The sequence below is a fragment of the Pseudorasbora parva genome, chromosome 6 (genome assembly GCF_024679245.1).
Source record: "Pseudorasbora parva isolate DD20220531a chromosome 6, ASM2467924v1, whole genome shotgun sequence".
In the NCBI taxonomy this organism is placed as follows: Eukaryota; Metazoa; Chordata; class Actinopteri; order Cypriniformes; family Gobionidae; genus Pseudorasbora; species Pseudorasbora parva.
The window spans coordinates 40,784,713-40,799,094 of NC_090177.1; the positions used below are offsets into that span (position 1 = coordinate 40,784,713).

A 14,382-nucleotide genomic window follows, 5' to 3' on the forward strand; every position below is an offset into this window, starting at 1 on the left:
CACGTCCCCCCGACTGTCTCATAGACAGTAAAAGATTGCTTCTGAGCGTCTCCTCAGGTCTATACGGTAATTTCTCAACTGTGCGACAGAGTCGCGTTGGTTATGACGCAATAGTTAGCCTATTTTTACAAAAACAGCTTCTACGGGGCGATAGTGTAAGATACAAGGTAACGGAGCCTTTTATGCATTGTCGTGTTTCTTTAGAAATAAACAATGGACAAATGGAGTCTTTAAACGTCTCAGATGTAAAGTTATTCACTGTCAAAGTGACTCAAAAATGAATGGGAGTCAATGGGATGCTAACAGCAGGTGATGGCTTGGTTAGCAATGGCAGCCCCTAGGGGTGGAACGCTTTCCGAGCGCTAGATTACCCCCTTGCTCATGAGTCACGACAACAACCATGACAACAACAAACCATAGTGAACATGAACGAAGAAGCTGATGAGACCGCTTTGCTTGGCCCCGTGGATGGGAAATTTTTTTTAGTTTTAAAAAACGAAACGATGGAAGCGTCGACAAGAGCATGGTTGTGTGCAAGCTATACAACGGGTATCCAAAGTCGGTCCTGGAGGGCCACTGACGTCCTGCAGAGTTTAGCTCCAGCTTGCCTCAATACGCTGCTAAAGTTTCTAGTATGCCTAATAAGACCTTAATGAGCTGGTACAGGTGTGTTTAATTGGGGTTAGAGCTAAACTCAGCAGAACAGTGGCCCTCCAGGAGCAGGATTGGACACCCCTGCTATACAACAAGGAATTAGCGTATCACCGCAGCACATCGAGCCTCAAATATCACAAATATGCTTTTGCTACACTTAATGGCAAACATTGCACTGGTCTGCTGGACTGAAATAAATAAACAATATTTTGTTGATTAAGCTTATGTATTCAGTCATTATTCAATGGTATGCTAAAAATCCATGTGAAAAATTGGGCTACTTCTCATTGTTCCAGGTCAAATATTTATATGCAATTAAAATGCGATTAATTTCGATTAATTAATTACAAAGCCTCTAATTAATTAGATAAATTTTTTTAACCGAGTCCCGGCCCTAATATATATATATATATATATATATATATATATATATATATATATATATATATATATATATATATATATATATATCATATTAAATCCTTAATATCAGAGTATATGATAAAATATCAATGTGTCGTCAGGAGCAGCAGGGTTTTTGTGAACGTTGCCTAAGCATGTTTTTTTTGATTGTTTGTTTTGCTCTCATAGAGTTGTTACCCATTCACCCCATTATATGACCGGCACACAGCAACGGCTGAGTTAAAAATCTTCATTTGTGTTCTACTGCAGAAACAAACACACCTACATGTTGGATGCCCTGGGGGTCAGCAGAGAAACGAACTCGGTTACTTTCGTAACCTCGGTTCCCTGAGAGAGAGGGAACGAGTATTGCGTATGGGAAAAACTCCTTTTCTCGAGAATATGAAGCAAAATTTTATTAATAAAGGTATCCATGTAAAGCGCAGTGCAGCTGCACGGCAATAGCCCAGCGCGAGGAGCGCTCTGATTGGCCGGGCCGTGGCACTGCAGGAACCTATGGTGAGGCGGCTGACAGGAACGAACCAATGGGGGCGCTCCAGAAAAACCACTGAAAAGGTTTTATATTTGCATACTGGAGGCTATATAAGACCCTGATTCACCATAGGTGTCAGATTTTAAGATCGACTGAAGCGATACCTGAGAAGCACGAACACGGCACGGAAAGCAATACTCGTTCCTCTCTCTCAGGGAACCGAGGTTACGAAAGTAACCGAGTACGTTCCCTTTCGAGAGAGGTTCCTCGTATTGCGCATGGGAACACAATGTAAAACGCTGTGTGTGCTGACTGACCCAGCATTCTCCTAGCACATGTCAAAAAGCCCCTAGAGAGACCGACATAGGCGGTTTATAAGGGGAAAGAAGAACCGGAAGAGTCGGTTCGTTTGAACAGCTGATCGGACATAGTCGGATCTATGGTAGAGTGAAATGGTGCTTTAAGGTCTAATGTGTATAGGCCGAACACATAAGGCAATCTGTTGCCAGGGTCAAGAAAGAGCCTAGATGGAGAGAAGCCCTGCTTGTAGAGCTGGAACCTCCAATTTGTAGAATCTGATAAAAGTGGACGGAGAGGCCCAGCCTGCCGCTGCACAGATATCTCCCATGGAAGTGCCACATGACCAAGCCCAAGAGGAGGCCATGCCTCTAGTGGAGTGGGCTTTAATGCCTGTAGGAGAGGTTAGGTTCTAGACCTATATGCCAGCGAGATAGCGTCCACAATCCAGTGTGAGAGTCTTTGCTTCGTGACAGCACAACCTTTAGTGCGGCCGCCGAAGCAAACGAAGAGTTGGTCCGACTGCCTGAAGGGGGAGGAGCGCTCCAGATACAGTCTCAATGCTCTGACCGGGCAGAGTAGGTTCGCGTCCCGTTCTCCCTGAGATGCGGGTAATGGAAGCAGTGTAATAACCTGTGCTCTAAAAGGGGTAGAAAGCACTTTGGGTATAATAAAACCATGTCTCGGTTTGAGAACAACCTTGGAGTTGTTGGGCCCGAACTCGAGACAGGACGGACTCACTGAGAGTGCGTGTAAGTCACTCACTCGCTTAACCGAGGCCAGAGCCAGCAGAAACGCGGTTTTGAGTGATAAGAGCTTTACGGTCGCGGTCTGGAGTGGGTCGAAGGGGGGACCCTTCATGGCCTCTAAAACCACAGCGAGGTCCCAAATAGGGACCGAGTACAATGAGCTCACTTTTCCCTAGTGAATGCCCCGCAATCTGAGCTAGAATAGCTGCTATGGTGGCAGTTAGCTGCTATGGTGGATGGAGGGGGAACGACCCACGTCCAATAGCTCTTGGAGAAAAGCGAGCACTTCTGCCGTTTCGCATGAGCGTGCGTCGATGTTTCGCGCAGCACACCAGTTAGAAAACACAGACCACTTCAGAGAATAGAGCCGCCTGGTCGCGGGGGCTCTAGCTTCCGCAATAGTGTTCATAACTCTGTCAGAGAGGTTCCCGATACCAGTTGATGGGCCATAAGTGGAGGGCCCATAGCTCGGGACTGGGATGCCAGATCTTCCCCTTCGCCTGCGTGAGGAGGTCTCTCCTCAGCGGAATGGGCCATGGGTCTGTGTCTGACAGCTGGATCAGATCGGAGAACCACGTTCGGTTCCTCCAGAGCGGGGCTATCAAAAGCACCGTGGATGCTGTCTCCCTGATCTTCCTGATGGTTTGTGGCAGCATCGCGATCGGGGGGAAAGCATATAGAGGGAGTCTGGGCCAGACATGTTGTCTGTACGGACCAAGACGTGGTGGTTCTTTTTGTGTGGAAGGAAAGTTCTCTGCGATAAGGCGACCGCTTTCATCTCTAGACAGTTTATGTGCAGCTGTTTCTCTGGTTCTGTCCACAGGCCAGAGCTCGGCTTGCTCTCGTGTAGGGCGCCCTGTAGAGCATCTGTTGAGACCACTTTCAACTTCGTAACCGTGCCCATAAGCACTCCCCTCTGATACCACCCTGTCTCCGTCCAAGGAGCCAGAGCTCTGATACAGCTGTGGTTCACTTTGACGGGAAGACAGCTCCATTTCCATGCATGAGGCGGGACGCGGGCGTGTATCCAAAGCTGGAGGGGGCGCATGTGTAACAGTCGTAGCCTGAGCACTGACGATGCCGAGGCCATAAGGCCGAGCATCCTCTGAAAACGTTTCGGGGGGACGCGAGTCCCGGCTTTGAATGAAACCGCCATGCTCTGAACAGATAGCTCGTGCTGTGACGTAAGCCACGCGTTCGTGAGTCTGGAGTCTATAACTGTGCCCAGAAAAGATATCTTTTGGGTGGGGGACAGCGAGCTCTTGGCGATATTGATCCTGAGACCCAAACAGTCTAAGTGGTTGAGGAGCCAGGATCTGTGTGTTAATAGTTATGCTCGAGACTGGGCTATCACGAGCCAGTCGCCGAGGTAGTTCAGTACACGCATCCCCTTGAGCCTGAGCGGGGCTAATGCCGGGGTGCCAGGGATAACCCGAATGGCAGGACTGTGTACTGATAAGCCTGCCCCTCGAAGGCGAATCTTAAGAGTGGCCTGTGGTGGGGGGCTATCTGAACGTGAAAGTACGCGTCTTTCAGATCTATCGTGAAAAACCAGTCCTCGGGGCGAATGTGCGCGAGGATCTGTTTCACCGTCAGCATTTTGAAAGAGCGAGACATCAGAGCTTTGTTCAAATGCCTTAGATCTAGGATGGGCCTGAGCTCTCCGTCCTTCTTCAGAACAAGAAAGTATCGGCTGTAAAAGCCTGACTCGCTTAGAGATGGGGGAACGGGTTCCACCGCTCCCTTCTCTAACAGTTTCGAAATCTCGGTGCAAAGCACGTGACTGACGCTGCTTTTCACCGAGGTCTCGACCACAGCGCGAAAGCCTGCAAACGAACTGTAGCGAGTAACCCTTTTTTATGTTCACAACCCAATTTGATATACCGGGAATGGCCTGCCAGGCCTGAGCCCGAAGCGATATTGATTGGAGCTGGCGCGGATAAGGGTCGCCTACTAGAGGGAACTCGGTAGCGCTGCCATTTTGTGTTTGTGACACAGAGGGGGTAATGCTTGTGTGTGGTGACGTGCACTGTGGAGTGGGTGCCGGGACATTTATAGCATGGTTGAGAGGGGTATATGAGTGTAGGGGTGCAGACTGAGAAGTGGGCACATTTACTACAGAGAAAAAGCTCTTTTTGAGATTTATTTGGGTCGCCGTGATAATGGCGTTTGTGTGCAGGCGAGTGCGTTTGACAACGGGCTCGTTGGCTGCAAAATTGAGGTCGGCAGTCATCTGGGTGCAGGGAACTGAGAGACCGGGAGGGAGAGATGGGGGTCCGGCCGAGGTGAGAGCTGACCATCTCCTCTTTCTCCTTGTGGCTAGGACGGCTTCGGAGCCTCGGGGTTCAACACAAGCTTGGGTCGAGGTCCCCGGCGTTCGGGCTGCCTGCTGCGGTTCGTGGAGCGTTGGCGTGTTCCAGAAGCGGAGCGAGGCCAAGAAGATGGCACAGCCGACTTAGCGGGCTGAGAGGGCGGAGCTCTACCTTGAGGGCACCCCCGGCCTGAAGAAGAGCTGGAGCGCTTGGGTAGGAAGTGCCTCATGGCATGAGAAGCATGCAGTTTTTGTAGTTTGGTGAAACGCTCCGCGAAACCCTGGACCGAAGAGACCAGTAGTAGAGATGGGGGCGTCCAGGAAGGAGGCTTTATCTGCGTCCTTCATCTCGGTCAAGTTCAGCCAAAGGTGCCTTTCTAAGACCGTTAGGTTAGCCATATTCTTTCCAATGGCTTGCGCGGTGGCCTTAGTAGCACGAAGGGCTAAGTCCGTCGCGCTGCGAAGGTCCTTCAAAGCTTCGGAGTCAGGGACAGACTCATCCAGAGAGCGGAGAAGTCTGGCCTGGAACACCTGAAGGACAGCCATGGTGTAAAGAGCCGCGGAAGCCTGGCCAGCGGAGGCATATGCTTGGCTGGCAAGAGCAAAGGTGGTGCGGCAGGGCTTGGAAGGGTGCTGCGCCCTAGCCTGCCATCCTCTGGAGGAGGGCGGGCAGAGGTGCGCGGCGACAGCCTCTTCAAGGGGGGGAAGAGACTCGTAGCCTTTTTCCTTGTCGCCGTCGATGGTAGAGAGCCCTGGGGAAAAGGCGGATCTCGCGCGAGAAGAGTAGGGCAACTTCAAAGACTTGGTAAGCTCGTCGTGTACCTCTGGGAAGAAAGGCGCGGGCTTCTGAGGAGAAGAGAGGCGGCGGCTTTCGAGGTACCACTCGACCAGTCTACTGCGCGCTGGCTCTTCGGGCTGGGACCACTCGAGCCCGAGGTCTTCCACGGCCTTAGTGAGCACGCGGATAAGTTCCGCGTTGACACTGGTTTTGGAGCTCATGGCGGTCTGCGTCGAAGCGGGGGGCTCCGAGACAGAAACTGACCACACGCTGCCGGACGCGGCTGTAGAGAGGCTGTCTTCGTCTTCCTCTGGCGACGGCCCACCGAAGGAAACCGAACAGGCCGCTGCTAAGGAGGGATGCTGTTCTTCCTGAGTGAAGGTGACTGGCAAGGGCGAGGCACACAGGGAATCATCCGGCGTGCAGTCACTCGGTCGCTCAGGTGGCCTCTGGTTGCAACGTTTCTTGCGGCGTGGCCCAGTGGCAGGCGGAGGGACCTGGTCGAAGGAGGCGAGGTGAGCCCAAAGGGTCTGCAGTGCCATCATGTCACACTCAGGGCAGCCGCCCCGGAGAGCGTGAGCTGCACGTGGTCCCGTCCGAGACATGTCACACAGATGATGTGACGGTCACCGCCGAGGAGAGGGGCTCTGCATGAGTCGCAGGACATGCGAGGCATTTGCAACAACGCCTCGCGCTCTTTTAGAAGGTTTAAAATAAAAGGATATAGCGCCGGATGGCGTAGCTGGAACGGCAGAGAAGGCGGAGACCGGGGGAATCCGACGTCTTCACAGCTGCAGGTTCCGCTGGTGCTTGTTCGACGGCTGTGCTTCTTCTGGAGGTCAGAGATGGTGTCGCTGAAGGAGATAAAATCTGACACCTATGGCGAATCAGGGTCTTATATAGCCTCCATTATGCAAATATAAGCACCTTTTTCAGTGTTTTTTCTGGAGCGCCCCCATTGGTTCATTCCTCTCAGCCGCCTCACCATAGGTTCCTGCAGTGCCGCAGCCCGGCCAATCAGAGCGCTCCTTGCGCTGGGCTATTGCCGTGCAGCTGCACTGCGCTTTACATGGATACCTTTATTAATAAAATTTTGCTTCATATTCTCATTTTTCCCATACGCAATACGAGGAACCTCTCTCGAAAGGGAACATCACATTTTTATTTTTGGGTGAACTGACCCTTTAAATAGTAGGCTACAAATATGTTCGACATTTAATATTACTTTTGGGTTTGTCATTATTGCTGAGTTATGGTGAGGTACCCCCCCCCCAAAAAAAAAAACAAAAACAAAAAAACAAAACAAAAAAACAACAACACTGTTTTTCCCCAAATAACCACTAGATAAAATCAAGAAACGGTTTTGTTGTTGCTATGAACTACGTTGACTGTGATGACGTACCCGAGAGAAAATTTAATTTTTAACATTAAGGAAAGAAGTGTTTTAAACTTTGTTGTTTTTCAGAACATCATTTTATATGATATAAGAAGAGCGTTCATAAAATGGTTAATATGTCCGTTAAACAAATTCCTTAAAAATTGGCATCATCGTCTTTGTCGTCCTCTAGTGTTGAGTTCACACCACGCGCGAGCGTGACACCCCCGAGGCCAGTGACGTAGGCACGTAGCATCATGGCGGCGCCCCACACCACCATGAAATTCTGGAAACCCGGTAAAATTCATATCGTGTATCGTGTTATACTAATATATATACATACACTTATTTTGTCTGGTGATATTACTACACAGTAAACGTTTGCTGCTGTAGCGCTGAGCTGTGTGTTTATTTATGTGCAATGTTAGTGTGTATTTGATGTATTAGTGTGTTACTGCAGTGCTGCATGACTATATAACATCATCACGTGCATCCCAGCAACACAACACAACACACAAAATGCACGAAAGTTTTCTCACTATAATAATGCACTAGATTGATCCAGACTCGTTGTTCTCTCGTGGATGCGCTGCATTTGTCCAGAATGCTCTGATTCCATTGATGCATGACAGTGAAGATGGAGCTCCTGTCTGTCAGTGTGTGTGAATGGCTGATGTGTGTTTGTGTGTGTGTCTTCAAGGCTCAGAGGCTCCGGGTGTGTGTGAGGAGAGAGATCTGTCCACTGAGACCACCGGCTCGCCCATCATCTTCAACCCGCACACGGCTCTCTCCATAGAGAAACAGAGGCAGAGGCTTCCCGTCTTCAAGGTACAGATGTGTGTGTGTGTGTGTGTGTGTGTGTGTGTGTGTCTGTGGATCGCTGTCAAAGCTAGGTCAGGCAGTACTGGTTGAAACCCATCACATCCTGATAGCAGTCAAAAAGAAGTGGTCTAAATATTAAAACTTGTATATATTCTGTGGAAGTCTCAGGAGAAAAAAAATATTTGTCCAATCATTGGACACATCATCGGTCCGAATGCAATGATTGAATGTCCTGTCAACATATGTATTTCCATACCTCCTCGCACTTGCCCGTATTTATTAATAATAGTGCTGGGCGATTGATTAATCCAATATAAAAGTTTGTGTTTACATAATAGGCCTATATATATGTATATGTGTGTGTACTGTATAATTATTATGTATATATAAATACACACACACATACATGTATATATTTAAAAAGAATGCGTTATATTTATATATTAGGGGTGTAACGACGATACACCAATGCCACGGTTCGGTTCTGTGTGCGGTGGAGTCAGGGTTCACGGCAGGCTCCAGCAATAACAACACTAGATTCACTTTTATCTTAATAACAACAACAATAATTTAACTTATTAACTTTATCTTTATTAACTTTATATATTGGCTTCACAATTTCTTTAGAGCATACCTGAGTAAACTCAAATGAAATAAATGTCTGCGCTGTAGACTAGTCAGAAATAATCGACTCATTTTACCATTTACCATAATGTTTAAAAAAAACAAGCACATTTATTTAATAAAATATGATGACACACACAAGTAATGTCCCATTTTAGCCTACTTAACAAACACATTAATTGTATGAATATGACTAATACTGATGAATAAAAGGTCTATAAGTTAAATATATTAAATAGCAGTTTTTGTTAATACTATAGTCATACTATAGTTAATAAAGGGCCTTTGGGTCCACATAAGAGTATCGTGGTTCGTACCGTGGGTGGTGTATCGCAGTTTTCCGGTTCGGTTTTAATATCATTACACTCCTATTATATATAAAATAAATTATATAATTATATATACATGCAAATATTTCTTAAATATATACATTAATGTGTGTGTACTAAAATATACATCATAATTATACACCTTACACACACACACACACACACACACACACACATATATTATGCAAAAACAAACTTTTATTTATTTATATATATATATATATATATATATATATATATATATATATATATATATATAATATATATAGTTTTTATTTGAATTGTGCAGTTTAAGTAGTTTTGTGCTTTTCATTTTTTATCGTTCTTCTTTTAACATGTCTAGCTTTCATCTATTTATTTCAGTGTCAGATTTTAGTACTTCCTCTTAAACTATTTCAGTTATTTGGCAAGGCAACATTTGAGTTCTTCCATCTTCCATTAATGTTTAATTTAATTTTATTTCTGCTTTACATCAATTAACAAAAAGGATTTTTAATAAGTTTTACAATAACAACTCCGGTGTGTGAACCTTAATTTGCTTTTTCTTGTACTTTAAATCATGTAATATTGTTTGGTACTCCGAATGAGGCACCCAAAGTCAAATATGCTAAAATAAACTGGCCTGTTTTGGCAAATGTAGCAATATATGCGTATAAAATAGTGTGTTTGGTAATAATTATTATTATCACTATTAGTTTTTTAGAAGTTTTTTTTAACTTTTAAAACTGTAATCAATGTTTGTTTTTCCTGTGAGATTTGTGTTTTCTCTGCATGTTGCTTAACATAGTAAAATAAAACCGGTAACTGTAGTTTGCACTTTTGCCAAATAATTGTTAACAATAAACACCATAACCAAGTATAGTGGTTTGTTCTTCCCTCAAATGTAATATATATATAATATTTTATTTTTTTATTTTAATGGTTTTAATAAAATTGTAGGGTCACTGAAAACTAATATCTCCTCCGGACATCACGTTTTGGCCTCTACTTAACTGTATTTCTCAGTGAAGGACACATATTCAATATAAATCGCAGATATGAACTACCTACTTCAGGCTGGTGTTTTTGTGGACTTTTTTAATATAACTGATTGTGTTCGTCTGAAAGAAGAATGTCATATACACCTAGGAAGGCTTGAGGGGAGAAAATCATGGGGTAATGTAAATTTTTGGGTAAACTATCCCTTTAAGTGACTTATAACGGGTGCAGTGTCTCACGACCTCCCGAGTGCCTGAACTCTTACGGCATACGCCTGCCTTTACACAATATTGCAATGCATTACTCTTTATAGGGTTAATTCACCCAAAAATTATAATTCAGTCATTAATTCCTCACCCTAATGTCATTGGACACCCGTAAGACCTCAGACCTTCAAGACAAGTGAAGATATTAGTGTTGAAATCCGATGGCTCAGAAAGGCCTTCATTGACACCAATGTCATTTCCTCTCTCAAGACCCATAAAGGCACTAAAGACGGCGTTACAAAGCCCATCTCACTACAGCGGCTCTACAATCATTTTATGAAGCGACGGGAATAGTTTTTGGGTGCAAAAAAAAAACGTTCGAACAGTTATGAATCAGCACATTGAGAGAGGAAATGGCATTGGTGTCAATGAAGGCCTTTCTGAGCCATCGGATTTCAACACTAATATCTGCATCTGTGTCTGAAGGTGAACGGAGGTCTGACGGGTGTCCAACCACATTAGGGTGAGGAATTAATGACTTTTTGGGTGAACTATCCCTTTAAAAGCAACTTTCCCCAACACTTTACAATTGTACAGAGTCTGTATTTATGAATGGTGTTTGTTTGTTGCATCCAGCACAGAAACAACATCCTCTATCTGGTGGAGAGTTTCCAGACTGTGGTGATTGTTGGGGAGACAGGATCTGGAAAAAGCACACAAATCCCTCAGGTTTGTCCGTCGGTTGTCCTGGTTTTGGGGTTTGCTTGTAAAGAGCCTGTGGTGATGGTCATGCGATGTGTCTGCAGTATCTGCTGGAGGCGGGATGGGCTGCAGAAGGGAAGGTGATCGGCGTGACCCAGCCTCGACGGGTGGCGGCCACATCTGTACGTAAGCCCTTCTCCTCAGCTCGTGTGTGATGCTGAGCGCCTGCTGTAGTCTGTGATCGTGTGCACACAGGTGGCCAGTCGCGTCGCAGAGGAGCGAGGGGCGTTTCTGGGGCACGAGGTGGGCTACACCATCAGGTTTGACGACTGCTCTGACCCACACGCCACTCGTATAAAGGTAGAGATGCTCATTTTCATCCTTACACCGTGTCCCAACTACAAGCGCTGCGACGCCATGACGCGATTAAAGAAGTCTTTTCATCAGTTGAGCTGCAACAACAACTTTTAAATGACAATATCCTGGCCGGACTACTGTTGTCAGTGGTATAAGTGTTTGACATTAACATGATTTCTTAATGTTTAATGACATATCAGGGCCATTTTATGATTAATTGAAATACATTTCTTACATACAGTTCCTTTAATTAGAGTTTTTGGCCTAACCCGCCGCGACGGCGACAGGCGATGAATCTATTTTAGAAACGGTTTCTATTTTTGTGCGACGTCGCAGCTGGAACAACAGAGCAAAACATGGCAATGTAAATCTCAGGTAGTGTTTATGTGTTTTATTTAATGTTAAAAGTGTGTAATGGTACCAGGGGTGACCCCCAATAGTCAAAGATTCAATGCATCGATATGCGGAGCCGGATTCGACCACCGTTCTCACGGCCGAATCTTCGCGGGTGTTATGAAACGAGGATCATACCATTTTTGCAATATGGGGGTGCTTAATATTTTAAAAACGTGGCGTGGCGCCGTTAAAATTCAAACACGTTCAATGAGTGTACACACACCGGTGGCAGCATTCAGCGCCTATCCGTGGCGACTCAAGAACTTGAAATGGCGCACCACAGAGAGCCATTTCAAGGTTTTATATTAAATTTATATTATATTTTCCTCAAATTGTCACTGTACATACTGATTTCACCCTGCGCTTCTACAAGATACACTCATTGTGCAGCTTTTCTGATAGAAGTCGATTCAACATTGAGCTCACGTGTGTATAATGTGCGGTCTGGAGTGAGATCCTGAGATAGCTAATTAATTTATCAAAATGTTCTTTTATATATTTGTGTGATGTTCTGTATCACAATCGCTGCTTTAAAATGTTATGAGAAAACGGTTTACGAATGTTTATCCACCACATTAGCTTTTATTTAAACCTAAATAAGAAAGCTGTTGTCAGTTCGTCTGTCAGTTGGCAGGCAGTTTTAATTGCTTTATTAAAAGTTTTTGCTGTGTGCAGTGTGTAAAGGAAAATAAAAATAGTTTTACCCTCCTGCTGACTAGTGTCGTGCCCCTCCTAACCCATTCACACACACACACACACACGATTCAACTATCAGTCGACCATAGAAAGATTCGACAATTCTAATTTGAATGTGTAAATCCTTATTCGGGGTGTTACAACCCCTTGACTCGAGGAGAAGCAACATGAATGGAGAGGCCATACACATAATCCAATTTGCAAAATAATAAGTGTTTAATCAAAAAGACAGACATAACTACAAGTAAGGATTAAAATAACACCAATTACAAAATCACATCAAGCCTTGACTGGAGAGGATTAGAGAGCCAACAGGATGTCCAAACTACCAGGACCGCAGAGATCACGCTCCCAGCCTTTTGTCCCAACACACCATCCCTTTTCTTGTCAACTCTCAAACTTCTTATAAGCAGCCTGGTCAATCACCATCAATTCTCCACACCTGTGTCACAGCGCTCAACCTAAAAAAACACTCACAACAATTACCAAGAGACCCCTGCTGGACAAAATCAAGTACTACTTGCGAATAAGTCGTCACAGGGGACACTCCTAAATGTTACTTTGAATATCATTTAGCGCTCCCAGCTTTGTCATACTGAAAGCAGCAAAGGATAATTCACCTCAGATCTTAAAATTAAAAAACATTGAAACAAGAGCGTTCAAACTCATAGTATATTCTATGACAATGATTGTTTTAGTAACTCAGTATGTATTTTCAGTAGTTTAAATGTTGTACTATTTGTGAATTTGATAATGTAGACTTATTCATTTCCTTGCGAGTGCCGTCAAGATTAATCTCTGGGGCTGTGCACTTGCCGCGAGAGCCCGCCCACACGCTGTTCTGATTGGCTGGGGTTTTTGATTGATTTGTTGCATCTCGTGGTGGCGTCGGGTCTGGTGTGGACAGACAAGTTGCTTTTCGCTTATCGCGTCGCGTGTAGTTTGGACACTGTGTTAGGCATTTATTACTGTCGCCTTCTGATATGAACTGTCACCTTCTCTCAGTTTCTAACAGATGGGATGTTGGTTCGGGAAATGATGTCTGACCCGCTGTTAAAGAAATACAGGTAAAGCCGCCACACCTCTGCCAGCGTTGACTTACAGAGATATCGTGGCACATTCAGACGTGTGTGTGTTGTTTGGTTGCAGTGTGCTAATGCTGGATGAAGCTCACGAGAGAACGCTGTACACGGACATTGCCATCGGCCTTCTGAAGAAGGTGATGCCTCCCTTGCTCTGGATCTGCTGTCGGATGAGCCTCTCTGTGGGATTTCTCTGATCATTGCTTTTTCTCTCTCCACAGATTCAGAAGAAGCGGAGAGACCTGCGTCTAATTGTAGCCTCAGCCACTCTGGATGCCAAGGTAAGTCTGACCTCTGACCCCATCTATAGTTGTCTGGCTATCACCAGACCAAGCTCAATTTAAGATTGAACATTTGTCTGGAGAGTCTGCTCTGTATTTTCTACTGCACAAGAGGAGCGATCAACAAGCATTATTCACATAACTGTGCGCAATTGAATAGTCCTTCAATGATGAGATCAAATCGCATGTTCATTTGATATAGTTTGTAAAATGTTTACAGTGGTGCTCGTAAGTTTGTAAACCCTTTCTGTATTATTGCTCTATAATCTTTTCTATATACCCAAAACATCATCCGATTTCCACAGTCCTTAAAATAGACAAAGAGAACCCAATAAAACAAATGAGACTAAATAATATACTTGGGCATTTATTTATTTTTTTCAGAAAAATTACCAAATATTACATATCTGTAAATGGCAAAAGTATGTGAAGCTCTAGGGTCAGCAGTTCATTTGAAGGTCAATTGGTGACCTGTTTTACTTAAAGAAATCTTCACAACACTTGTTTGTGGAAGCCTATCCTCTTAAATGACAACTCCGGCGAATTTTTAAGTTTATCTTGATCGTTATATCTTTGTGAGTACAGTCTATAGAAAAAAAAACCCCAACCGGATTGGTGCTTGCAACGCGGAGCTATTACAGTTAATGCCCAGAGCCCCCCCTCAGCTTTGGAGGCATAGACTTAAAGGGTGTCTTTGTGCCTGTCAGACACAAAATGCAGTTAAAATGTCTGTTCAACATGAACAGGTCCCTTACATGACAACGAGATGAGTTTAGCCACTTAGCCATTGTTTAAATTCACCTGTTTTAGGCGGCTAGCTGTGTCTCACTGAAGTCCCGTGGGAACTCAG

The 14,382-nt window shown here is 44.9% G+C and overlaps 1 protein-coding gene across 1 annotated transcript in view; it reads left to right on the forward strand.

The window, feature by feature from the left end:
- Window positions 1-7,253: 7,253 nt before the first annotated feature.
- Window positions 7,254-14,382, forward strand: part of dhx35 (DEAH-box helicase 35) — a 36,607-nt gene continuing 29,478 nt past the window's right edge. The window contains exons 1-8 of the mRNA XM_067446951.1: window positions 7,254-7,356; window positions 7,760-7,887; window positions 10,655-10,747; window positions 10,825-10,902; window positions 10,976-11,080; window positions 13,175-13,236; window positions 13,319-13,388; window positions 13,473-13,532. Of these exons, the coding sequence (XP_067303052.1) occupies window positions 7,317-7,356; window positions 7,760-7,887; window positions 10,655-10,747; window positions 10,825-10,902; window positions 10,976-11,080; window positions 13,175-13,236; window positions 13,319-13,388; window positions 13,473-13,532 (636 nt within the window). The 5' untranslated portion in view covers window positions 7,254-7,316. The remainder of the gene's footprint in view (window positions 7,357-7,759; window positions 7,888-10,654; window positions 10,748-10,824; window positions 10,903-10,975; window positions 11,081-13,174; window positions 13,237-13,318; window positions 13,389-13,472; window positions 13,533-14,382) is intronic.